We start from the raw sequence: 27,018 nt of genomic DNA, 5'->3' as shown, positions 1-27,018 counted from the left end.
GATGAAGAGTGAATTTTAATTGGAAAATTTATTAAAGGATTGTGAATACTAGCAGAATGAATTTAGGTCCACAAAAAATAAAGTCAGATGGCCTCTGCCAACTTGTGACACCCCATCTACCACCAAGTCTCCTCCATACTCCAGTAGTTCTGCATATACCAGTAACTGTGAGGTCTTCAGGCTAGCACGGTAGAGACAGGATAGCAAGACTGGCAGCCTGGGGATGGCCTGGGCACAGATCCTGGCCTTGATGCTTCCTTTCTGGGTGACTTCAGCCTCTATGTGCCTGTCTTTCCACCTATAAAATATTGAAATTAATAGCTCCTCTGGCATAGAGTGTTTAGGAACGCTAACGAGGCAACCTAAGTAAAACACCTAACCCATAATAAGTGGCAGCTTAAAGGAAGAGAGCTGACTGAGCCTGATGGATAACCCAGTCCTGCTGCCAACTTGAGAAGCCCTGGATTTAGAAATCAGGGAAGCCTTGCATCACGGCTGAGCCTGGCTCTGGATTCTTGCCCTGCAGTCTTGGTTGGGATATTCATGAGAGCTGCTAAAAAGCAAAACTGAGAGCCAAGGGATGCCTCCTTGCAGCGTGGCGGGACCCCTTTCTGTGTGACCATGTCTCCACCTCCTTCATGTGACATCTCCCCGAACTGGTGCACCAAGGCAGATGCACTGACCTTGCTGTGCTTGAAGAGAGGTGGATGGCTAAAGTTGTGACTGATCTTTTTGCATTCTCAAATCCCTGCTTAACTCTTGCTCCCGAGGATTATAATCAAATTAGCTCACTCTGGCTTCAGATGAAGTTGTATCGTTTGTAACACGCTTGGCACAGAATTTCACAGAATTCATTAGTAAATGTATTCAGTAAATAATATATTCAGCTCAATAAATATCAGTTGTGGTTATTTCTCTATTAGAAAATGATGATTTGTCCTAAAAGCACAAGGCTAGCCAAGCCTCCTGACTTACATAACAGTTGCTAAGCATCGTGTTCTTAAAGGCTTTCAAGTAATGTGCATTGAGAGGTTGAACGAAAGAGCAGATGGGTTGTGCTGTGCTGTGCCAAGTTCTTTGTGAATCCTGTCCGATTCTTTGTGACCCTTTGGACTGTAGCCCGCCAAGCTCCTCTGTCCATGGGATTCTCCAGGTATGCATACTGGAGGAGGTTGCCATGATCTTCCTGATTCAGGAATGGAACCACGCTACTGACTGCTTAGTTTCCTCTTTAAGGCGCTTTGCAGTACTTGACTGCCCTCAGTTCTGCATGGTTGCCACTAGAGGGCAGGGGCACTTAAGACAATACCCTAGACCCACCAGTGCCAGAATTACTGGGTAGACAAGGGAGAATGGTTGAAGGAGAAAAATGTTAGAAGGACTTGGTGGGGTTGGGGGGGTGCGATGGGGGTGGGGGGTGGGGGGGGCGATGAGGGGGCGGGGGGACTGGAAAGCAAAACAGTTTTTTTCTTTATCTCTTGGGGACCAAACAGAAGGAAATGTGAAGCTAGTGAAATTGAAGTTAGATTTAAAGAAGAACTTCCAGAGCACAAAGTTTTCTGTAGAGATACAGGTGACTTACAAAAACAAAAAACCCTTAGCTACATCTGCCCAAGCAGAATAGATGAGAATGTGAGCTCCTCCAGTCTGAGGCCTATGTGATGGCAGTAGGTCCCCTTAAAGTAATCTTTCTCTGTGTTTGCCTTAAATGACTCCATTCTTGCACGTGCAATTGTAAAATAACTTTATTGGTTGGGTTAGCCACCACTCATGCTTTTCCTGTAATAAGGATCCTTTATAGAGGCATGATGGTGTCCACATGCAGATGCTTTCTGAAGAGCCCTGGGGCAAGGGGCAGCCTTGCCCCTCACATCAGAGCTTCTTTGTTGAAATGAGCTGGTTTGGCTTTTGTGGATTTGAGGTTCTGGAGCCAAGAACATAGTTCAAGGATCCCCTCTTCTTTCTTCAGGGAACTGCTTCAAAGCATACACGGTATCAGGGAAGCAACGGCATCTGTGCAGGGAGCTCTCCTCAAGCAGTCTCTGCCCATGGCTGCCCAGATGGCCCCATCCCAGTGGTACCCCACAAAGCAGGGGTTAGGTCCCCAGGCAGCACTACTTTCAGAAACGGGAAAGATTAATTGCTCTCCAGCCAAGCTATAAAGCAACAGCCAGCTTCAATAACGAGGGTGGCAAGTCCAGGGCTGGTTGGAGTCTGTCTCTCCAATCAGGTTATTGACCTTCCTGCTTGCATAAGAGGACAAATTACCTCTCTCATACTTTGAGAGCCACATGGCCTCTGCCTTTGAAGATAAAAACTCAAGTAGGGAGCTGCTGGGAATGCAGAGAGTGCTGGGCAAGAATGACACTCCTGGGCTGCCTCCTCAGTTCAGCCAATTCAAGGTGTATTTGCCTCCACTATGGATGCTGGTAATACGCAACATCAGGTCGCTTTCCTTTTCTGAAGTCTGACCCACCTTCAGAGAACTGCCCAGTTGTTAAAATACAGCCCCACGCATTTAGCTAAGTCTGAGGTTGGCTGTCTCCTCCCACGTCAAGCCTGGAATATTGTCATCACACTGGTGACCTGTGGTGAAAAGGTGACTCTTGGTGTCCTTCCAGCCTCAGCCACCAGTGTGAGTTCTCTGCGCAGTCACTGGGCAGCTGTGCATACGCCTTGGCTTCTCCTGCCTCTACCTAAGATGTCTGTGGGGCATGGTTGAGTGGATGAGGTGGACTGAGGAGGCGGCAGTCGGGCAAGAGGTATATCTGAGAAGCAGCAACTGGGAGCCCAGAGTATTGGCACGACCAGCCCAGCATGCGGGGGAGCAGTCAGGTGCTGCCTTCAGAGTCAGACATTACTTCAAAAGCACAGTTATTCTATTGCTCAGGCAATGGTTCAGGACACTGGATCACTGTGAAGACCTTGAGGGTAATGAGATTTCGGGGACTGGGACTTCAGGGTTTACACCTTCTGCCAACCACTTCTGTCTTGGAAACGGACGTGTCATGTCCCTCAGCAGAAAGCTGCCTGTCCCCTGACTCCACCTAAAACTGCCTACAGGGAAGAAGACTAGAGAGAGAGCCCATGGACCTCTGTCACACGGTCTGTCCCAGACCTTCCATCAAAAGCCAAACCAAACCATCAAGCCAAATGCAAAGAGGCGTGGGGGCATGGCCCTGCGCCCAGTGGCGCTCAGATCTCGATGAGGCTAGCCAGGCGCAGGCAGAGGGGCGCGTCAGCGGGCATGGCGCTGCGCTTGATCTCGTTGCCGTCCAGGCGCAGCACCTGCAGCTTGGAGAAGTTCATGACATCCACCACGGTGCAGAAGCTGCTGATGGAGAACTCTGTGGGGACAAGAGGGGTGGGGATGGGGAGAGCCCAGATCAGGGTCCTGGGACCGCAGGAAAGCCCCACGGTGTCTGTGAAGCTTCTAAGAGGAAGGGAGAGCTTGGCTGGGTGGGGCAGGAGCTTCCCAGGATCGGAGTCAAACTTGCACCCGTTGGGGAGCAGAGCCAGGGATAGAGTGAGGTCCCCGCCTGCATAGCTCAACCTCCTTACCCACGCCCCCCATGCCCCAAAACCCTGGAAGGTCCCTCCTGGCAGGCCTTGGTCTTTTCCCCTCTGCAGGCAGCAGGTGGCAGCAGAAGGTAGTCAAAGAGGAACCCTAGCAGCTTTGAAGTTCTCCCTTGATTGTGTTTGAAGAGGAGGGCGTTTCCCAATTGCTTTGAGAAGGAAGACTGGGTAGGTGGAAGGACTTAAATCTTGAATATTCCCTAACAGTTTGCAGATAGAGAAAGTGGAAAGAAATTAAAGAGAGAAAACTTGGACTGAGAAACAAGTGCCTCTGAGTGCAGAGCTTTGAGGGGGTTGTCCCATGTACATTCTGAGTACAAAGGAGTGATCTCCGCCCTGAGGTTTAAGGAGATAGATGAACAGAGCTGCCACGGAGCTCAAAAGTCAAATAATTTCCTTGCCTCTTGCATTTAATATGATTAGTTTACTCTCCATTTTTGTAATCTCAAAAGAAGTTTGAAGATTCTCCCCCAACCCTCCAAGTCCTGTAATCCTAATAGATACAATCGTTCTGTTTGGTTTAAACACAAATCCTTCAGCTACCACTCACCCGGTTCTCCCTCTGCTTGTTCTCTTGGACAAATCAACTACCTCTGTCTCTATCCTACTGGGTCAGGAACTTGGAGGATTAAAATAAGAGCTCAGCTAGAACTCCAGCCTGCGTGCGTGCTAAGTTGCTTCAGTCATGTCTGACTCTGCAACTCCATGGTCCCACCAGGCTCCTCTGTCTGTGGGATTCTCCAGGCAAGAATGTTGGAGTGGGTTGCCATACCCTCCTCCAGGGGATCTTCCCACCCCAGGGATTGAACCCACATCTCTTATGTCTCCAGTATTAGCAGGCAGATTCTTTACCACTAGCACCACCAGGGAAGCCCCAAAACTCTAGCATGGACAGCAAAAGTTACCACCGAAAAGCTGCTGGCACCCTAGAGGCTGCCTTCAATATGGTATGTGAGAGCATCAGAAAGATGGCTCGGATCCAAAGGGACCTTGGGTAAGGTTATTTGTCAGGACTTGGTAGGCTGCATCTGGAGGGCTGTAACACTTAGGCAGACTCAGAGCTTGGCTTGCTTTTGCTTCCACCAGAGGCATTCCTCTGCTTGCCACAGTGGTCAGGAGCTGTGTGTCAGCCTGGAGCTGGGCAGGAGGAGTGGGAGGAAGGCTTTCCTGATTCTCTTCCTGGGGTGACTCTCAAAGGCATTGTGGTTGTGGGTATGGAAAGTAAGTTCTCTATGGAGAGCTCAGATAGATGAAGCAATTGTTTTTGAAATTAGCACTAGCGATTGTTCTCAGTCTCTGTTAAGAACTGACCAAGAGGAGATGGGGTAAGTCTGCAGCCAATTAACATGTGCTACAAATGTAAGACAGAAAAACCAAAGAATAATGAAAATAATGGGAAATATCCTTCTTTAGAGAACACTCGGGGAGGGTTGGGTGGAGACCCGGAATGCTTTTGGATGTTCCCTTTCTGGTCCCAGGCAATAGATCAAGTGACGTCTGAGGGGACAGGTTGCGGCAGAGTCGAGGCTGAGTCAAGTCTGGGTCCATGGTGTCTGCATGAAACGGGCAGAGTGGGTTGGGCTGGAGAGAAAAACGAAGTGGCCTGGCTTGAATATCACTTCCAGCTATATTGGGCGACTGCACTTAGAGGTTCCACAATGGATTCTCTACACCAGCCTGGGGCCTTCAGACTGTCTGCTGAAGTCCTGGCTCCCAACTGTGCAAGTATAAATATGGGGCATATTTAGGAGTTGCTCAACACTCAGCGTATATAGATTCTATCCACACGTTGAGCACTGTGAGCCCCCGTGTTAGTCCTCTCTAAGTTCGTAAATAGGACAGGGGCTTCTGCTTCGAGATGCTGGAGGACACTTTCCATCCCAGATTAAATTTTGACATAAGTTTTTCCAAATTCCTCCTGGTGTACTGGCCCTGTTCCACTGGATCCCAGAGCTACTGAATAACATTCTGAGCTGTGTTTCTTGCTGTTGCCAGGCTGGAAAAACTGAGGGAGGCATTAGTGGAAGAAAGAAACAGGGAGGGAGAGAGCCAGGCTTAATTCCCCTGCATTCAGCTCCTGTCTTTTTAGCTCTCTTCTCAAAGGGTTGCTTCAATCCTACCTTCATTACCCACCCCCGCTCTGGGTCCCCTGCAGGGAGACCTCCTTCACATTTGCCCAGATGAGTGGCTGAGCTTGGGGAACTCACTTTCCTGCTGGTGGTCTGAATCAGAGATGTACTCCTTCCTTTCTCAGACAGAGAAGCCTGGCTCTCAGTCCTCTGATGTTAAAGGCAGAGGCTATATTACATGATCTGGGTGACCTGAAGAGATTGCTTTTTCTTCTCTGTGTCTCAGTTTCCCCATCTTTGCAATGCAAAAGATAAAATAAAACTTTATCTGGCAACGTCAAAGTGGCAATGAGGGGAAAAGTTTATAAATATAGTTACTGTGTGTTGAAAAGCAAGTGCTTTTTCAGTTATGTGCCAGGTCCCAAATCAAAGCCTTCAATGTACTAATCCACTAATTAAGAAAAATAAGGTGTTGGTGTTCTTTACCCCCAAAAAAAGGACTAAGAGGGAGACAACCAGATACAGGAGCTTTGGCTTAAACTGCACAAGAAGGGATTTGGGGTAGACACTGAACATTTTTAGGTTTGACTTAGGAAAAACTTTCTTGCAAGGCCTTAGGACGCTTAACTAATGTGATTTTATCTTTGGCAGAGCTTTTGGAAGAAGTGAACCACCTTATATTTAAAGGACATATGTGGTTCTGCAAGAAGGCAGACTGACAAGATGCTGTGATGGAGTCTTTTCCACCCCAAGATTCACTGGTTATACAGTTCGGCAGTAACTATTGGCTTCTCTCCATTGACAGCTGCTCTTCTGTCACATTTTCAAGGTCAAACTCTGGTAAAGCACAGCATACTATATGACATTTCTGTTATGACACTCCGCCTGGATTCAGAGTGGGTAGCAGGTAAGTAGTGGTGACTTCTGGGTGGGTTGATAGACAGCTACAAGTAAATGTCAAAGCTTCTACATCACGAAACATATGAGAGATTAGAGAACGCTGCCTTGGGAATAGGAAGACCTTCCCCAAAGAAAGAGAGACTTTACATACAGAACAGTTTTCGGTGTACATGATGGTGTCTTGCACTTCAAAGTAGAGAACCAGACACCTTTTCAGCTTGCCCACCCATGGTCCACCTCTGGGACCGGTGCCTCTCTCACTCGGGGGGCTGTCTGGCTTGTTAACATCTTGCCAAGTGAGTGATCTGTTCTGTGAGCACAGGGAGAGAGAAGGATCCATGGAGAGGTTGTGGCCTCAGTCCTATCTGTGCTTTGATGCTGCGACGGTGCTGTTTGCTCTCAGCAGGCTTTACTTCAAAGCCCTCTGCCAATGGCCATTAATGAGTCCTTCCTCCCTCAGGGAGAGAGGTACTTTGCTGCAGAGGAGGAGAAGTAAATGCTGGCTCAGCACTTTCCAGCTGGGCTGAGACGTCAGAGGCTCTGGTGCAGTGTAAGCACATTCTGAACACAAGACCCAGAGAGGGACCGAAAGGCACCTGGACAGTCCAGTCGGAAATGGAGACTTTGGTTCTCGCGGACAGACAGGCCATCCGTGGGCCTTGTGGGGAGTGTTGGGGAGGCCTTGTGCTTGCTCGCCACTGCAGGGTTTGGCAGGGGTCAAGCTCGTGTCACCCAGGGAGCCCTCTGCCCTGCCACCAGGGGCTCCTCGTGCTCCTGGAGAGCCAGCCAGAGCAAGTGCCGCACGCAGCTCTGAGAGGCTGCAAATTCCCACCCACCGGCTGCATGTTTAAAACACAAGCACCCAAGCATAAGACTGGGCTGATCGGGGGGAAACAGAGAGCTCGTCCTCTCTGGAGTCAATGAGAAAGTACAGATACCATGGTTTCTTAGCAGCCCACTTTCCTCCTCAACTTAAATGCCCCTGTCTATGAATCACCCCCTCCCAAACCTCTCCAAACTCATTTCTCACAGCTTGGCACATGACCCCTTCCTGTGAGACACGGGAATCTCCTAGCCGTCCCCTCAAAGTGACTTGGTAAATGACCGGTCCCTTTGTGGCGATGGCGCCTCTAAGGATGGCTCGGTCCTATGTTCCTCCAGCCCATACCCATTTATCTCTCAGGACCTAAATTTAGACTTACCTCTTCTGAGAATTCTTCTTCCATACCAACCCACTCCCCAGTGACTTTTCCTAGCACTGCCATGCAGTCTAAGAGTATGCCACAATGTACCACTTTGTACGGGGATGTGGCAGGGTTCTCAACTTGCTTCATCAATATTCTTTGGTTCTCCTACTTCTAATTCTTCTGTGTTGCCCCCAGCACTCAGGATCAGATCTTTCCAATGCAACAGACAGCACTCCCCACTCCCCTTTGCCAGCGTCTCACCATTGATCCTATTGCCTTGGAGGTAGAGGTTCTCCAGGTTGGTGCTGACTGGGGGGATCTTCTGCAGCTGGTTGTAGGAGAGGTCGAGCTCAAGGAGGCTGCTGGAATTGAAGGTATTTGAGGCCAGGCCATTGTTGGTGAGGCTGTTGTGGGATAGCCGCACATACAGCAGCTTGGGTGACCCCCGGAAGTAGCTGTCGGGGACTGAGAAGACGTTGTTGTGCTCCAGGTACAGCTGCTCAAGGGCTGAGGGCAGTCCATCAGGTACCTTCCTAAGGTGGTTGTAGCTCAGGTCCAGCAAGATCAATGATCGGAGGCCTTTCATAGAACTGCCCACTTCCTGGATCTCATTGTGATGAAGGTACAAGGCTGTGAGGTTCTCCAGCCCCTCCAGCGCATTGTTGGGGACCCTTGAGATCTGGTTGTGGTCAAGATGGAGCTCTCTCAGGGACCGAGGCAGTGGGCTGGGTATCCGGGTCAGGTTGTTGTGGTCCAGATACAGCCTCTCCAGGTGCCTCAGCTTGGAGAAAACCTTCTTGCCCACCTTATCACTGGTGATCTGGTTGCCATGGAGAGCAATCCAGAGCAGCCCAGTGGCATTGTCGAAGACACCCTCCTGGATGGAAGAGATCTGGTTGTTCTGGAAGTAGACGTATTTCATGCGGGAGGGGACGAAGGGCAGGTACTTGAGATTGCGATTGTCGCAGTACATGGCTGTGGGGAAGTTGGGGGGACAGTCGCACTCCTGGGGGCAGTCTCGGGGCTCTGGTTGGGGTGGAGAGCCGTAAGCATAAGCTGGACCTTCTTCTCCCCCGTAGGGGTAAGGCTCATAAGGCTCATAGGGGTAGGGGTCATAGGGATCGTCGTAGGTGGACTGCTGGTTGCGGAGGAATTGAAACCACCAGTGAGAGTCTTCCTCATATTGGGCCCAGGAGAGGGAGCAGAGCCCTGCCAGCAGCAGGATGGACGCCCACTGCATTTTGTGTTTCTGCAAGAAGGGAGAGAAAATAGAGGAATCAGGTGTGAAGGAGACTCCAGGGAGTCAGAGAGGCAGAAGAGGTGAGCCTTGGGCTTTGAGCTCTGCAGACCTGACCTTCAGCAGAAAGCAGCTCCGAGCAGAGTCCTTGCTCCGCCTCCTCTGGGCCTGTCCCAGCACTGCCTCTACGTGCTGGTCCGGATGAGCCTTGGCTCCCTGGGGGAGCTAGGTGCACTTCCCTCTGCTCGAAGAGTCACAGAAACAGAGCCTTTGAGATCAGAAGGAGCTTGAATGGAGGTATTGCTTTTCTTTTTTTCTTCAGAGAGCAGGCCCATAGGCACCTCTAGCAACCTGAAGGTACTGTTAGGGAAGCGAGAAAGCCCACAGCAACTTCCATGGGAGTGGGGGTGGTGGTGGGTTCTATTTGGGCCTGAATTTACATCCAGTTTGAACTCCCCAGGGAATAATGTTTGCCAAGAGTCCAAGGAAAAAACCCTCTGGCTCTTTCCATATCTCTGGGAAACACCCAGGAGTGGCTTGAGGTCTCAAAGGGGAAGATCTGAACTACTTGGGAAGTTCTGGTTTTGAGTCTTTGGGGAAGGGTGTGGTCCCCTGCAGCCATCACAAGGCTTGGGCTTGTGGTACCAGCATCTGTAACAGTGCCAGAACCTGTAACGGTCTACTGGTGGGGAAACTCTCTGGTTGGCAGTTTGTGGCTATACTTGCAACTTGGCTGGCAAGGGCCATCATACAGCAGTTACAGATTCTCTTCAGAGGGGCTGTGGCCCCCCAGTGTGGCCCTTGTGTTCTAGAAGGGGTATTGAGAGCATGAAGTCTTAGTGCCCTGGGCTGTCTTCCATGGCATCTAGTAAAGTGTTAGTACTTCTCACGCTCCGCCATGGACATTATGCCAGAGCCAGCTGAGGCCAAGAGAGATAACAAGGAACATCAAACAATGGAACAGGAACTGAAGACTCTTGAGTGTTCCCAGGGGAACGTGACTTTAGAATGGGATTCTGGCGTCCTGCTCTCCCATCCGAAGCCCTTGGTGATGACCTCTGGGTTACCAGTCTCTGTAGCCAGGCCCCACATTGCCTGGCAGCTCATTGCTTTTGAGCTTGTGTGCTAGTGAGACGAAAGCAGGTGAGGCTTGGAGAGAAGTGTGAGTCTGATGTCCCCTGAGGGGGAAGCTGAAGGCGTGGAAGAGGAGGGTGGCCTGTCCGGCTGGATGTCTTACTCTGGATACCGACAGCCAGAGCACCGCACAGCCCTTACGAGCAATGAGCACCTTCCAGAGGGGTGAGTGTCACCCCTGGGTAGAGAAACTTTAGAACCTTTCTTGGTCTGGGCATAGTCACATATGCTGTTCATGGTGCTGTTGGCCCTTGCTGGGGACAAGAGAAAGAAAGGACTCTAAAAGCCAACGTCGAAGCCCATGAGCTGATGAGAAGGCCCCTGGGGGTAACAGTCAGTCTGATCCCTTTCTGGCCACCGTCTCCCTCAGACCTCTCTGTCCGCTGCGAGCAAGTCCCTCGGGCCTGCTTCATCCCAGTAGCCCATGGGCTCCAGGAATGAGGTGCCTCACTCATCTTCAGCAGCCTCAGACAAAGAGCCCACAGTGTTCCTGGGGAGCCTCCCCAGCCGCCCACTGCCTGGGCACGCTGGCTGGGCCCTGGCACTGCCCAGGAGAAAACGGATAGAGTGGCCCACTGCCAGCAGCACATTTTTCCATGCTCGGCTCTGGGCTGCTGCAGGCCCAGGGTGGCTGTCTGGAGGTTGGCACAGTGAGCCTCTGTGTCCATTTCTCCTTCCAAACTAGGCACCTTGGCAGGCAAGAGCAGCCCTCCTCTTCAAGCCTTCCAGGGCTGTGCATCCTGCGCACTCGACTCTCTTTCGGTGTCATGACTGCTGAAAGGGGTTGTTGGGGACCTTGTGCCTCTCTTTACCCCTTCCCTATCTCTTAGCAATGTTGCTCCAGGCTTTATATTCTTAAATCCTTTCCACCTCACCCCCAATGCTAGAGACATTCCTGTGCTCCAAGTTTTGTGAGGTGGAAAGCTTCTAGGACTGGTACTTTCTGAGTTGGGGGGAGCTTACTCAGGAGTTACTGCTGTTCTTTCATTTTCCATTCTAGAGAAGCATGTCTCCTTCCTATCAGAGTCCAGGGTGTCAAACCAAAAGCTGCTTTGTAACCTGAATTAGGTCCCCATTTCACAGTTCCTTGGACCTGGTCAACTCTCAACACTTCTGTGTGTTTTTTCCCTTTCACCCCAACAACATACAAGCACACACACACACACACACACACATACACACACACTACACGAAATTCCCTCTCCCCTCATATAAGAGTGTTTAGGTGCCTCAGCCCCTCTGAAGAGACTGCAGGGCACAAATCTAGGATGGTGGACTTTCTGAGTAGTAGTGGGGCAGAGCTGGCTTCCCCAGATACCTGGCACTTCACTTTTTCACACCTGAAAGCTGAAGGTTCCCCAGCAGTCAGAAAGGAACTGTCGGACAAAGGTGGCATGTGGGAACTCCCTCCTCCAGCTCCCTTTCCCTGCTCTAGCATCCTGGGACGTGGTCCAGATGGGGAAGAAAGAATTGTTCCTTCTGCCCTGGGCCCTGTCCCCTCTCCCCAGCCTCTTTCCTTTGCTCCTTTAATGGAACTACCAGGGACAAAATCTGAAGGAAAATGACAGACTTACCTTGAAGTTGAATCTTTCAGAGAGTGACCACGTCCCTCTGTCTGGCCTCCTTGGTTGGAGAGCGTGTGAGCAGGAGAGGAGTGACTGTGTCTACTGAGAGTGTGCGCGCCTGTGCCAGGCCAGGGCCCGCCCCCAAATTCCTAATCAGACGTCGTGAAGAGAGAGGTTGAGGAGCCCAGATCCTGGCTTTCTCAGCGCTGCTGCAGAGGCGGAGCTCACACTCAACCGCTCAAAATTGCTATAAAAACCACCTTCTTTCCACTCACTTATCTTCCCTGAAGCATTGGCAGCTTGGGGTCTCTTTCTGCTGAATGAGTTAATGGCGCTCTGGAGGTTATTTGTACAGTCTCTTACAAAGGCCTGGATTTCTCGTTAAACCCATAGGGCAGATGCAGGGATAGGGAGGGCCAGGATTTGCCAAGAGGCATCTTAACTCTTTCAACAACCCAGGGTCCCACTGGAGAGCGAGTGCTCACCTTTCTGGGCTCCAGCACCCTCTGTGGGCAAGTGGTTAGGCTGATGGACAATGGAGAGGATACAGGGTAGCTGGCGTTGGCTCCAATTCCATCCCTGACCAGTGTAGACATGTCTGGGCTATAGGATTTCTCTCTCCCCACTGGGATAAAAGGGTAGAAAGGGACTCTCATATTTGTTAGTCATTTACTGTGCACTAGGGCTTCCTTCATATCTCAGTTGGTAAAGAATCTGCCTGCAATGCAGGAGACCCCAGTTTGATTCCTGGGTTGGGGAGATCCCCTGGAAAAGGGATAGGCTACCCACTCCATTATTCTTGGGCTTCCCTTGTGGCTCAGCTGGTAAAGAATCCACCTGCAATGGGGGAGACCTGGGTTCGATCCTTGTGTCGGGAAGATCCCCTGGAGAAAGGAAAGGCTACCCACTCCAGTATTCTGGCCTGGAGAACTCCATGGACTGTATAGTCCACGGGGTCGCAAAGAGTCAGACACGACTGAGTGACTTTCACTTTCACTTTACTATGCACTAGCATCATGCACACCCACCTAATCTCATGATGACCCTCAGGTTAACACTACCTTGTGAGTTGTAGTAAGGTCTCTATGAGGTAGTTTGTGTGAGGTCCCTGGCCCAGGACACAGCCGATGCTCACGCAGTCTGTGGTAGAGATAATTGCTGTTATTACCCATTTTACAGATGTCGAGACTCTGAGCAAGGGGAGGATGAGGTCATAGAAGCAGGCAGGAACTAGACCATGAAAGGACTTTTAGGCCATGGAATGGATTTAACTTTTATTCTGAATGTATTTTAAAAACTTGTTTTAGGGAGACAAAGTGAAAAGATCTGACCTACATTTTAAAAAGTCCATGGGAGAGACAGCTGTGCGGTGAAAAGGAGGAAAGTGTGGAAGCAGGAGCTCTAGCTCTCCTCTGTTGAGAGATAACAGCAGATTGGGCCAGTGCCGTGAAAGAGGGAACTATGTATGTTTAGACAAGTTGAAAAGTCTTGAAGATGGACTGGAGAAGGAGTTAGGGAAAGTGACGGATGAGTCCTTGATTTTGAGTTTGAGCAACTGGGTGGGTGGTAGCACCATTTCCTGACATTAGAAAGATGGGGAGGGACAGAGCCTAAGTTAGAGATACCTGTTAGGCATTCCAGTGCAGATGCATGCAGGCAGTTAGATACATCAGGATACATTGGAAGGTCAGGTACTGGAAGAATCTGGATTTCCTAGAATCTCAGTAGCTTAGATGAACCCATGCATCTGAAATGTTCATTCTTCAACTAATTGCTTCCTGCTAACATCCAAGGAACACCCCTTAAAATTTTTTTGTTTTAACTGTGGTAAATTACACATAACATAAAATTTACTATCTTAACAATTTTCACAGTTCAGAAGTTTTAAGTATCGCTATACAACCAGTCTCCAGAACTTTTTCATCTTTCAAAACTTAACTTTATATTCACTAAACAAAAATGCCCCATTTCACCCTCCCCCAGCCCCTGGCAACCACCAGAGTAGAAAGAATTACTTTCTCTCCCTATGACTTTGACTACTCTACATGACTCATACAAATGGAATCATACAATATTTATCTTTCTGAGACTGGCTTATTTCACTTAGCATAATGCCTTCAAAGTTCATCCATGTTGTAGCGGGTGTCAGGATTTCCTTCCTTTTAAAGATTGAATAATACCCTATCATATGTATATACTATATTTTGCTTATCCATTTATCTTTCAATGTACATTTGAGTTGCTTACACTTAGCTATGGCAAATAATGCTGTTATGAACATTGGTGTACAAATATCTCTTTGAGATCCTACTTCTAATTACTTTTTTCTTGTATGTCCAGAAATGGAGTTGTTGGATGGTACGGTAATCTGTTTGTATCTTTTTTAAGGAACTTCCGTATTGTTTGCTAAAGTGTAGTCATACCATTTTACATTTCCATCAACAATAAACAAGGGTTTGAATTTGAAACACTCACTCCTGTTTTTTTTTAAAAATACTAATTGAGAAAGCCTCAGATTTGAAGAATTTAGAATTTGAATTTTAAACAATGGAACTTTCAGTTGCTCCAATAGGTTTTGAACTGTTGACATAATATGAAAACTCCTTGTTAGGGACCCAATCTCCTCAGAAATTTCAAAGTTTTTAAAAAGATTAAATATAATGAATGGGCCTTTGCTTACTACCTACTATAAACTAGAGGGTTTACGGATGTTATCTCATTAGTAATCACAGTAGATACTTTGTGTTGAAAATAGAGGATCGCAGGTATACAGTGATTAGATTGTAAAACAAGGATTTGAACCTTGACCTACATGACGCCAAAGACCGAACGCTTTCTTACAACACAAGGCCAGAGGACCAGTGGAGGGGGTGGTGACCTCCTTATTGTCAGGGTTAAACTCAATTCATATGGAGTCCAACTAATTGCAGTGGCCCAATCTGCTTGAATCTGTGGCAGGGGATTGTAAGGATGAGAGGGGTCTGGGATACCGGGTTTCGTTTCCTGACTCCAGACATATTTCATTTCAGTTTAATACATGTAAGCATCTACTCTATGCCTGGCATGCTTTTAAGAGCTGGAAACACAAAGAAGTTTTGATAGACTGCCTGCTCAAAATAAAGCAGGTGTGTAAGCAGCAAGGGATTCCCAGGTAGCTCAGTGGTAAAGAATCTGCCTGCCAGTGCAGAAGCTGCAAAAGACTTGAGTTTGATCCCTGGGTTGGGAAGATACCATGGAGAAGGAAATGGCAACCTACTCCTGTATTCTTGCTGGGAAAATCCCATGAATGGTCTGTGGGGTGGCAAAGAGTTGGACACGACTGAGCAACTGAGCACACATAAGGAGCAAAATCTGGTTTCATGAGTGAAGCAGAGTGGCCTTAATGTTAAGGTGGTTATAAATAATGCACAGATAACTTTCTCATCATTTTTGAATCCAGAAAGCAATCACTTTACAATGGAAAACACTAGTTTTAGCAACTGGACATAAGAGACACTTCGTAGCTAGATCTAGATAGCCTGGACAAATCTACCCATTAGGTACAGATGTTAACTTTTTCAAATTCTAGCATACTTAAATGTGGTGGTGTTGCACTGAATTAATTCTCACAACCACACAGGATTATGAGAGACAGCGCAGGGAGAGCTCTCGAAATAGCAACTCCCCGAGAAAACACTGAGTGCATATTCAATGAGAACTTATCTGGAATTTAGTAACAGAGCTCAGCAAAGCAATAGCAAGGCTTTGAAGATAAGGAAGTTTGTTCTGCATGCAGAGCAACATCTGCTGAGACTGACGCGTCAGCCACAGTATCTGTCTTAAGAGCATGAGAAAGAGTACGTAATGAAAGGGTGAGACAGGACAGTCTCCGGAAAACAGGGCCTTGAGAAAGCAACAACTTTTACATTCCCACACTTAATAATACTTGACAATGGAAGTCAGTAGAGTCTAGGGGCCAAACATTGATTGGGATTTTTTCTAACTAAGATCTGCCAAAAAACACAGTCTCCCCAGGTGGGATTTTCACTAGGTCTTTAGTCATCTGTTCTGTTGCAAGGTAGGCTGGGGAGAAAGGAAGGAGGGAGGAGATGAGCAAGATCAGGTCAAGAGGAGAGTTTCAGGGAACCATTCACTGTTCACAAATTCCTTTGTCAATGACTTCTAGCCTCCATTTTGACTACTGCCTCTCAATCCGCCTGGTTCTGCATCTAGGCCCTCAGAACTCGGTTTCAATATGGGACACCAAATAAGAGATCCTGATGCCTGCAGATTGCCAAAGGAATCAGCACGTGAAGGAAGTTCATCTGGGACACTGGTGCTTTCTGAGAGCTGTCAAGCCAGCAGCACTACCCAGTTACTGGATGACAAACAAGCTAAAGAGACTATTACTCATTTCTGTAAACCCTATCCCCAGCTGGGCATATAGTGCTTGGCACTTAGTAGGTAATCAGTAAAGGGTTATAAACTGAACTGTATTTTTGGCTGTCTACGGAGTTTGCCTATCCTCAGAACCCAGTGTTTGGTGGAATAACCACCAACCAGGCCAGGAAAACCCTTAGGCCTTCAGGTCAGTTATATTTTCCAGGGGCTCATGTCGTTGCTATTTCCTCCCCACCCAGAAAAAGTGCAGGTTAAGCCACAACCACTGGGCGAAACTAATTGCCTTTGATGTTTGGGCCCACTCCGTCTAGAAGGGCTGAAGTGCCTTCTGATTCAAATTCCTCTCAGCAAAGAGACATATGTGCCTCTGGCTGCCAAACCCTTCCTCTTCAACCTTCACAGGACCCAAAAGTCGTTGTTTTTATAACACCACTTCTGATCCCAAACAACCAAGGAATGAAGGGTAAGACTGGAAATCCACCCAAACCAATTATTGAGTTGGATATAAAAAGGTCAGTAGAGATGATCATCGTCCTGCATTACCAGCCAGGACCCGCTACTCGCCCATTCTGAAAACTCTTGATGCCAGAGAGGGATTGTTTACTAGTCTGAGGTTTTGATGGAAAGTCCTGGTTATATGGGTACCCAAAAATGCTGTCCCAGAGTTTCTAAGGGAGATGTTTTGCCTTATTCCCTTGGCATTGAGTGCTTGTTCTAAGTTCTCCCCATGGATAGTCTCCTCTTTCCCAAAGAGGAGGCAAAGATGTTGGAGTGGGCGGGGAGGCTTGTTTTCTTTCAGATGCAAGAAGGAAAAGATCTCAAGTTCCAAGTTCTGGGAAATGCACTGAGGGCTTTGGAATTTCCTTCTAATAAGTTCTTTAAAAATAAGACAGAGAACAACCTTTATTATTGAATGGATAGCATCTCTTGTTTTTACTACGTATTTTTTGCACACTTGTCTTTATTCACATGATGATGACATACATGATGGATTCCAGAAAATCAGCTTCTGGAAAGTATAAGTGTATTTAAGTCAGGAAAGGGAGGATGGTTCAGAGAGTGAAACCTAATTGAGGAAGGAGACAGTGAAATTTGAAGCCTAGAGGTTTTGGTCTGTCAGTAACTAAGTTTGTGACGTCCATCTTTGTTATGCAAATGAGCTAATGGTGCGTCTCAGACTGTGCCTGGGGCTGTTGGAGAGAACAGGTGTAGGACAGACCAGTTCCCAGGATGCTGGTATCTGCTACCATGTGACCTGGCTGTAGGTGAGACCAGGTCTGAATATTAGCTCTAAAATACCACCTACCATTTCTGAATTCTCATCACAACCTATGAGATAGGAATTTTTATATCTTATTTTTACAGATGAGGAAACCAAAGTTCAGGAAGGCTAATTTTTTCAAGATTATATACCAATTAAAAGTGGCAAAGCTGGGGTTTTAAACTTAAGCCTGTCCACCTCTTGAGTTTGAGTTTCTAACCACTGTGCTATATAGAATCTCCAGAGTAAAGGAAAAAGCATGGGTTGAGAACACAGATATAATTTCAAATTCCAGCTCTGCCACTTATTAAAGTGAAGTCTCCGTGACTTTGAGCATTGCTTAAGCATCAGTGAGATTCGGAGTTCTCGTTTGTAAAGTGGGGGCAGTAACCCGAAACTCGTGAGACGTTGGGAGGACTAAATGTACAGGACATAGGCTCCTAGTAGGGAGCCTGCCACCTGCACGTGGCCCTTCAGTAAATGGTGGCACCCTTTGATGTTTAGTAGATTGCAAGCGCCCTGAGGAAGGAGGCAATGTTGTTGTGCCTCCTTTAGCACAGTGCTTGGCTAAGTGCCTGGTGTGTCTTAGGCCTTTTCTAAACCTTGTGAATAAATGAGTGATGAGGAAGCTGTATTTTACTAAAGGGTAGTAAACATACTTGTACGACTTCCCTGGTGGCTCAGAGGTTAAAGCGTCTGCCTCTAATGCGGGACACCCGGGTTCAGTCCCTGTGTCGGGAAGATCCCCTGGAGAAGGAAATGGCAACCCACTCCAGTATTCTTGCCTGGAGAATCCCATGGACAGAGGAGCCTGGTGGGCTACAGTCCACGGGGTCGCAAAGAGTCGGACACGACTGAGCGACTTAACTAACTAACTAAGTAAAACATACTTTGGTAACTTAAACCAATCAGACAGAAGTTAGCCAAGGATAGAGGTAGGAATTTTAGGGCTGGAATTATTGATCTGCCCCAGGAAGAATAAGAGAGGTGACTATAATGTCAGTGTAGAAACCTCCACAGACATGTACAAATATCTTTAGGGGATCAGATCAGATCAGATCAGTCGCTCAGTCGTGTCCGACTCTTTGCGACCCCATGAATCGCAGCACGCCAGGCCTCCCTGTCCATCACCAACTCCCGGAGTTCACTCAGACTCACGTCCATCCAGTCAGTGATGCCATCCAGCCATCTCATCCTCTGCCATCCCCTTCTCCTCCTGCCCCCAATCCCTCCCAGCATCAGAGTCTTTTCCAATGAGTCAACTCTTCGAATCAGGTGGCCAAAGTACTGGAGTTTCAGCTTTAGCATCATTCCTTCCAAAGAAGTCCCAGGGCTGATCTCCTTCAGAATGGACTGGTTGGATCTCCTTGCAGTCCAAGAAACTCTCAAGAGTCTTCTTCAACACCACAGTTCAAAAGCATCAATTCTTCGGCGCTCAGCCTTCTTCACAGTCCAACTCTCACATCCATACATGACCACAGGGAAAACCATAGCCTTGACTAGACAAACCTTTGCTGGCAAAGTAATGTCTCTGCTTTTGAATATGCTATCTAGGTTGGTCATAACTTTCCTTCCAAGGAGTAAGCGTCTTTTAATTTCATGGCTGCAGTCACCATCTGTAGTGATTTTGGAGCCCAGAAAAATAAAGGGGATAGATAGGGGAAATATCTTATCCAGGGGTTCATGGAAAAGCCAGGATTCAAGAGCCATGTACAGAGCAGTCCAGAAAGGGAGATGCCTCAGCTCCTTCCCAGACAGGAGTGTAAGAGTCAGGTTTGGGTTGGGGAGAGAACACCACTAAACTGGTAGCACCACTCTGAATACCCTTGGGCTGGGGAGAGTGGCTAACTCCTACCTGGAGATGGACAAGGCTGAATTCTCAAATCAAGAACTAGAAACAAGTCCCGTGATTCCGTCCAAAGGTCTCTGGACTTGGATCTAGTTCTATTAGGTCTGCAAAGACCAGAAATAATGATCCCTAGTACCACGTGAGATATCTAGGACTCTAGTTCACTCTATTCCCTGTAATAAAGCAATAGTTTAACAATTAAATAAAAAATAATTAAGAAAAATCCCTTAAAAACAAAAAGAGGAAGGGCAATATATTGTCATTATCTTGGAAAGGGCAGGTATTTTGAGTCAGACAGAATGTTTTTGAATCCTAGAATCTAGAGCCTGCTGCTTAATTTCCTTGGTCTTCAGATTCTTCATCTATAGCATGAAATGTTAACATCTAGCTCTTGGGGTTGGAGAAGGCAATGGCACCCTACTCCGTACTCTTGTCTGGAAAATCCCATGGACCAAGGAGCCTGGCGGGCTGCTGTCTATGGGGTCGCACAGAGTCAGACATGACTGAAGCAACTTAGCAGCAGCAGCAGCAGCTCTTGGGGTAGTTTTTAAACAATTTTAAGTGTCTAGCACAGCACCTGGTACAGAGGAGATACTTAGAAAATGCCATTCCTTCCCTTCCCTTGGGTGTTTGTCCAGGAACTGGTTAAAAAGGAGGACCTATGTCTTAATCTATGGGAAGATCATTTAGTAGGATTGTAGTTGATGACAGCCTGGAAAGAAAACAGAGTAAACACTTGACACACAGAAAAAAACAGAACAAAGGCCTAAAGGATCTAGGATTCTGACAATACAGCCCTCAGTTTCAGAGAAGTGGTTCTCAGCCCCTACTGCCCGTGGGAGCCACTGGGTTGGCGTTGGAACAAACCCAGCTCCAGGTCCCATTCTAGGCAAATGAGGCAGAATTTCTGCTGATGGATCTGACGTCTTTTTGTGAATTGACTGATGGTTTTAGTGTGTAACCAGGTTTGAGAGTGCTGTCTAGAGGCAGGCGGATGATCATGATGACTTTTAATGTAGATCATCCTAACATCTAGCTCCAAAAAGAAGGGCTTTTCAAATATATTTTTAAATGAAGGACCCAGAAAAGGAGAGAATAAATGTGTACTCTCCAGTGATCAAGGAACATAATCCAAAACAGCTCATTCAAACTGAAATCTCACATCTGATGTTAAAAAATCACCTGAAATTTGTTCCATAAAACATTCATGTTTATTTCAATAGAAATTACCCCTCAACAACAACAACAACAAATTGCCTTCCCAGGTGGCACAGCGGTAAAGAATCCATCAGCCAATACAGGAGACTCAGGAGACACGGGTATGATCCCTGGGTTGGGAAGATCCCCTGGAGTAGGAAATGGCAATCGGCTCTGGTATTCTTGCCTGGAAAATTTCATGGACAGAGGAGGTTGGTGGGTTACAGTCCATGGAGTCGCAAAGAGTCAGACACGACTGAGCACATCACAGCCCCCAAAAATCTCCTTTAGTAAAAATGATGCTTCAGATACGTCTTGCTTTTCCAGGGCCTCGTGAATCCCAGGAATCCCAAATTGAATAGCACAGTTTTAGGTCATTCACCTTGGCTGGTGAGCGCCTCAGTCACTGGAGGAGCAGCTGGTGATTGTAGGGGTGGGGGTGCGGGGGTGCCCCTGTGCATCTCGGAGATGTATGCTGGCCGTGGGGTCACCCAAAGCGGGAACTGACTGGCCCAGCCCCCTGAAGTCTGCTGCTGTAGCCTGAGGAGGGACACTGCTGCTTCCTCCACAGCTTTCTTGCTGGAGAAACTGCCAAATGGCTCCTGGCCAGGCAGCTCGGTAAAAGTTTGCGAAGTGAATCCCTTTCCCAATCCTCATGAGGCCACATTTCTAAAGGAATTTACAAGAGTAGAAATCGTTTTCACCTTCAATCAAGATGCAGAAAGAACTCAGTCTCTCCCCTCTTCTTCCAATTCTTCAGCCTCCAGCCGGTTTAGGAAACACATCCTTGTGAGAGAATTTGCGCTCTCCTTCACCTCCCTGCCAGCAGCCAGCCTCACAAAAAGTTCGTAAACTTCACCCACCTTGAGACATTTCTGTCTGGCCTGCTACATTCCTTTGGACCTGCTCCTCCCCTCCTTCAACATCTCATTTCATAAATATCAATAAAACAACATCTTCCAGGAGCAAACGTGTTCTGGTTTGAGGGTATAACTGGGATGTGCAGGATTAGAAGGATCTGCCTCCTTTCTGGAAACCTAGAAAAAGGAAACAGAGGGAATTAATATTTTTAAGGCTAAGTGCTCACACATCATTTCATTTAAACTTTATAAAACTCTGGAAAGAAAGTGAAAGTGTTACTCACTCAGTCGAGTCTAATTCTGTGACCCCATGGACTGTAGTCCACCAGCAGGCTCCTCTGCCATGGGATTTCCCAGACAAGAACACTGGAGTGGGTAGCCAGCCATTCTCTTCTCCAGGGATTCTTCCCAACCCAGGGGTTGAACCCGGTCTCCTGCATTGTAGCAGATTCTTTACCGTCGGAGTCACCAGGGAAGCCCAGCACTGTGGAACACGGCTGCAATTATCTCAGCCTCAAAGAGGTGAACTGAGATTCAAACACAAGCAAATGGTATATAGGGCTTCTAGAAGAAGGGACTTCTCCTAGAAAGCCCCAACTCCAGAAGATCAGCTCCTAAGGTCTCCACCACAGGGTCCTGAGCTGTGGGAAGCCCCCTAATCTGCTGCAGGACACCCAGCTTCCGTGTCTCTTTTTCTTCCTTCCCCGTCTCTTTCTTCTTCAGGCTTCCATGAGAACTACGCCTGAAGGGGGCAGAAGTCAAGGTGCTCTTTGACTCTTTCTTTCTTTTTCTGTGTTCTGGCCTAGTTTTCTTTGACTCGGGGCCTTGTTTGTACTGACGTTGCTGAAGGAACAGCTCCTCTGACTCTGCAATTGGGCCTAGGGCATCCTTCAGTCGGGGTTTGAGAAAGTGCACTGAGTTGACAGCTGCCAGCCATACCATCTTGCCTCAGCAGGAGGGAAGAGAGCCGGACAGGACAAGAAAGAGGGGAGAGGAGGGGAGGGGAGGGAGCAGGAGGGAACCCGGGGTTAGTCAGGCCTCGGTCTGCAGTTGGCTGCTGTGGGTTCGCTGGAGGAGAAGGGCTAGTGTCAGCAGCTGGTGGGACTCGACATGAACAAGTGCTACCATCTGAAAGGGAAGGAAGATTTGAAAGGCTAGTAGCTGAGACGTGTTCTTGCTTAGTCATGCTGTTGTTCTTAGAGACCTATGTCTGCAACCCAGGGCTGGGAGGCTCTGAACTGTGTAGGGATATCATCAGGAGGCATTTTAAGTGAGTGGAAAAAGTGACTGGGGTTCAGGCACAAAGTGATGCTTTAATTAGCGGCCTATCCTCTGCGTGAGGCCCTCTCCTAATTTAATGTAGTGGGGAGGATAGGAAGAGAACACCAGCTGGTTGTAGGTAAAGGAAAGTCAGATTTTGCCGTTCTTTCTTTCTTTGTTGGCTAATGCCTCTCCAACTACAGAGGCTCAGCTTCTGACAAACCTCCTCCCTTCTGCATTATTCCCTCTCTTGCTGCTTATGCACATGAATGCCTGTGTATGAGCAGGTCCATACACAGGCCCTGGGAAAGCGATCGCTGCACATGGCTTGCCTGGCTGTCCAGGCTCCCTCTGACTTCTCGCAAAACCTCCTGCAGATTGTTCTCTGTGTCCTGGGCTGCCAGCAGCTTCTCCTAAAGCCCAATATGTCCCAGGACTGGGGGAATGCAAGGAAACAGCAAGGAGCTGTTACCTAAGACTTCCGGCTTCTGGTGGTTGGGTGAGACAGGCCACCAGGTAGAAAAAGCCTTGAGTGTTCCTGGCAGGACCTCTGGCAGCTCATGTAGTAACTGCCCCTCCAAACCACCAACCAATGCAAAGGAGCCCAGCAGCATGAACTCACTTCCACTTTAAGCTCTGGGATTCAGGGAGGTCACCTGGCTCTACTCACCTGAAGTCATTAGGGGTATGGCCTCAAGGGCAGCCAGGCGGCTCCTCTAAAGTTGGTGATCATGCTCCTGCTAGACCTATGCATCCCCAGGCATAGATGGATGAGAAGAGCTGGAGACCCTCCTGTTTGGGAGGCTAAGAAAGCAGCCTTCCTGCTGAGTGCACAGCACCCGAGTGTTCTCTCGCCACCTCACACACACGGTCCTACCCACCCAGCCCTCCTGGGATCTTCAGCAAAGTAATAAACCCAAGGCTAATGGCCAGCCCTAACAGCACAAGAGGCTTGGGTACCAACCCAGAGTTCCTGGAGCAGCAAGAATCTGGCCATACTCCTTCAACACGGTGCACATCCAACCCTACAGCTCAGGGTCCCTTCTGGCCCCTGCCTCTACAGGGACCCTCCCAAAGGAAAGCAGTGCCCTTTACGTGCTTAGAGATGGTGTCAGCGGAGTGTAGTGTGTTATTCGTCAGTGAAAGCAAACCCCGCCTGCACATTGCCTTCAGCTGCCCACAGTCTCCCTCTGGCATGGCCACAGTCTCTCCTGCCTTTATTGGGCACTGCTATGTGTGAAAGGCTCAATGAAAATAGGAACTCATTGGATTTGCTGATAATTCTCCACTACCTGAGATGGTAAATTAGGACCTATTTGCTTATGGCAGAGAGATGGGTGATCCACACAGGAACTGTGTTTTCCGCAGAGCCCCACCACCTGTGGGCACATCAGTGTATGCATGATAACATATGCCTACACAGTCTGGCAGCAACACTGACCCGCGAGGCTGAATTGAACCATATGTAGTGAAGCGTGGTTGCAATATGTTTTAGAGGAGAGTTAAGGCAAGCTGCCCTCATCTTTTCTCGTTTTAGAGGAGTAAGCAAGTCAGTGGTATAAACACCAAAGACTTCACACACTGCCAGACTTCCATAAATATATACATATTTTATTGAAATAAAAATACAATTAGCCATTTACATGTGCAATGCAGTGTCATCTAGTGCATTTGCAATGTTATAAAGCTAATTTCAAAAGATTTTTCTGATTTCAAAAGATTTTTGTCACCCCTGAAGAGTACCCTTCACCCATTAAGCAATCACTCCCCATTCTTTCTTCCCCCTCAGTCCCTGGCAACCAAAAATCTGGTTTCTATCTCTATGGATTTGCCTATTCTGAATTTTTCATATAAAAAAAAATCATACAATGTGTGATTCTTTGCCCTCTTTCACTTAGTATAATGTCTTCAAGTTTCATCCAAAGTTATAGCATCTATCGGGACTCCATTGCTTTTTATGTCTGAATAATAATCCCTTGTATGTATACACTACAATTTGTTTATCCGTTCATCCACTGATAAACATTTGGGTTGTAACCACCTTTTGGCTATTGTGGATAGTGTTGCTATGAATGTTTGTGAACAATTATTTGTTTGAGTACCTGTTTTCAGTTCTTTGGGGAATATACCTAGCAGTGGATAGCTGGGTCATATTGTTAGGGGAAGCACACTGACTGAGATCGCCCGCCCTGGCCAGGCACCACAGTAACCATTTGCATGAGTTGTTTTACAACAGGAGGTCCTGGTTAGGAACATGGAACTAATAAGCCTCTACCAACCAGAAGAGTTCGGGAAAGGTCAAAAGGAGACACCACCTGTCCGACCACCTCCCAGAATCCTTCTCTCTGGCGTCCATCTTGGCTGAACAAGACGTGCACCACCAGGAAGGACTCTGAGTCAGAATGATTGGCTGAGGACAACCCGGAAACTAACCCCATCACCATAAAACCCGAGACTGCGAGCCACGTGGCAGAGCAGCTCTCCTGGGTTCCCTTACCCTCCTGCTCTCCACCCCGGTGCCCTTTCCCAATAAAGTCTCTTCCTTTGTCACTGCATGTGTCTCCTTGGACAATTCATTTCCGAGTGTTAGACAAGAGCCCAGTTTCGGGCCCTGGAAGGGGTCCGCCTTCCTGCAACAATATGGTAAACATAATTCTATGTCTAAGTTTTTGAGGAAGTATATTTTTTATTTTATCCTCCCCTGTGAGGTAGACAGAGCAGATAGATATTAGAGAGAATGCATATTAAGCATTTAGGTCATTACCTAGCACATACTAAGTGTTCAATAAATTTAAAATACTATTATTATCAGGTGCAGAAACTGAGGCTCAGAGAGTTCAGATGACTTGCTCAAGCTCCCTATAAATCACAGGATCTTAACTAAACCCAGGGCTTCCAATTTTAGACCACAGAGCCAGTCTTTTTCAAACAGATTTCATGAACGCAGGCCATGGCTTTTCCCTAGAGGGAAAAAAAAAATTCTAATAGTGTGAATTTCCGCTTGGGCTCAGGGACCTGTCCTGCCCTGGACCAAGGAAAGACACAGAAGCCTTGAGCAGAGAGGCCGCCCATCCTGCGCTCCCAGCCCTTCATGCTGTCCTGCCTTCGCCACCTCAGCTCCGCAGCAGCCGCCTGACAGCAGGGAGAGGGTGGCACCAAGTGTCGCTGACAGCCGGCTGGGCTGTTGCTTCCCCTGAGCCCCTGGGTCCCTCCAGAGCCCCCGGTTTTCCTGCCTTCAGTCCCTCTGCAGAAGTAGTTACAATGAACCTCCACAGCTCAGGGGGTGGGGGTGGGGTGGGGAGGGGGTGACCCAGAGGCTCACACCACGCAGAGAATCCCTCTGCTTGTCCCTTCTCATTTGGGAACCTGCTTGAGCATTTCATGTCTGCATTAGCGTTAACTTCCCAGTGGGACTTGACCGGTCTCTCACTTCAGAAGACTGGATCTGCAGCCCAGAAACGTTAAGTGAATTTCCAGACGTCAGGCAAGGGAAGGACAGCACAAATTCTTGGCTGGGGCTTTCTGATCAGCCCCCATTCTCTTACTCACCCCATATCCTGCCCTGCCCAATGATACCAAGAACCAGAGCACAGACTTCTGGGGAGGTGTCATGAACTCAGGCAGGGAAGATTCAAGAATTCATGTGGTTCACCCCTGACTCTGAGTAAGATTAGGTTGAAATCCAGTGGATATAGCTAACCTCTGCAAGTATAGCAGAGGCATCTCTGATGGGATGGGGAGAGAGCAGTGCCAGCCAGAGGGTTCTGGGGGACTTTGTAATTTTTGTTTTGTTTCTTTTTTAAAAAATTTATTTAATTGGAGGCTAATTACGTTTTGTTTCTTTAACTTGTCTATGATCACAGCTCTTAAGCCTGTCCTCTGCCTTCCCTCCTTCCTCTCTCTGTTAAGTCTGCGGTTTGACTGCTTCAAAAAAGTGGCAACCACTCCCAGATTTTGTGGTTCTGAAATGTCAAGGCCAGTTGGGAGTTTTGTTTTTGCTTTTCTCCTAAAGACTAGGATGGGGAGGAGCCTTAGAGTATCCTAGTGCCAAGAAACTCCTGGGCCTTGGGGGAGAAGTTGAGAGGGCTTACAAAGGCTTCTGTCTTTTCCTGTGCTTTCTGTTGATTCTTAATGATGGAAAAGTCAGAATGGAACAGAGCACTGGCCTGGAGAGGGGCAGTGACTACCTTGGGTGGAAGGAAGGAGGAGTGACTGGCAGAGGATGTCTGGGACCTGGCAATTCCTTGACCACTTAGTGGTTATGTGGGTATTGCTGACCTTGAGCTATACATTTGTGTTTTGTGCATCTTTATGTGTGTTGTTAAATTTCACAACAAATAAAGAATTCTGGCTTAAGGATCAGAATATAGAGGTTCATGCTTGGCTTTTCCACTTATTTGTCATGAGGTCATAATATAATCATTTTAATTTCTCTAGTCTTCAGTTTCCACATCTATAAAATGGATTCACCAAACCTTGAGAAATGTAGTATTTCCTGCCATAAACAAGGATATCATAGTCATCAGCAGTTCTAGCCATACAA

General features: G+C 47.8%; 1 protein-coding gene and 2 long non-coding RNA genes across 5 annotated transcripts; 1 reads left to right on the top strand and 2 right to left on the bottom strand.

Moving 5' to 3' along the window:
* Window positions 1–1,727: 1,727 nt before the first annotated feature.
* Window positions 1,728–11,744, bottom strand: FMOD (fibromodulin). Of its 2 annotated transcripts, none has more exons than XM_086345783.1 (3): window positions 11,674–11,744; window positions 7,994–8,981; window positions 1,728–3,347 (listed from the first exon to the last, which is right to left on the bottom strand). In XM_086345783.1, the coding sequence occupies exons 2-3, from the start codon at window positions 8,970–8,972 to the stop codon at window positions 3,196–3,198; spliced, it is 1,131 nt and encodes a 376-aa protein (XP_086201909.1). In that variant the 5' UTR covers window positions 8,973–8,981; window positions 11,674–11,744; the 3' UTR covers window positions 1,728–3,195. The 2 variants fall into 2 exon arrangements, with proteins under 2 accessions (XP_086201909.1, XP_086201907.1); XM_086345781.1 differs by having other exon boundaries at window positions 11,678–11,744.
* Window positions 9,118–25,028, top strand: LOC147357156 (uncharacterized). 2 transcript variants are annotated; one of them, XR_015143816.1, is made up of 2 exons: window positions 9,118–9,266; window positions 15,881–16,143. It is a non-coding gene; the product is annotated as an uncharacterized LOC147357156 (long non-coding RNA). The 2 variants fall into 2 exon arrangements; XR_015143817.1 differs by lacking the exon at window positions 15,881–16,143 and adding an exon at window positions 24,712–25,028 and having other exon boundaries at window positions 9,134–9,266.
* On the bottom strand, window positions 20,347–21,952 carry LOC147357157 (uncharacterized). The gene is made up of 2 exons (XR_015143818.1): window positions 21,500–21,952; window positions 20,347–21,392 (listed from the first exon to the last, which is right to left on the bottom strand). It is a non-coding gene; the product is annotated as an uncharacterized LOC147357157 (long non-coding RNA).
* Window positions 25,029–27,018: the final 1,990 nt, after the last annotated feature.

Source organism: Bos grunniens, chromosome 16, assembly GCF_055505025.1.
Source record: "Bos grunniens cultivar Pamir isolate PY7600 chromosome 16, Bosgru_T2T1.0, whole genome shotgun sequence".
Classification (NCBI taxonomy): Eukaryota; Metazoa; Chordata; class Mammalia; order Artiodactyla; family Bovidae; genus Bos; species Bos grunniens.
This window is presented reverse-complemented; position numbering and strand designations above follow the sequence as displayed.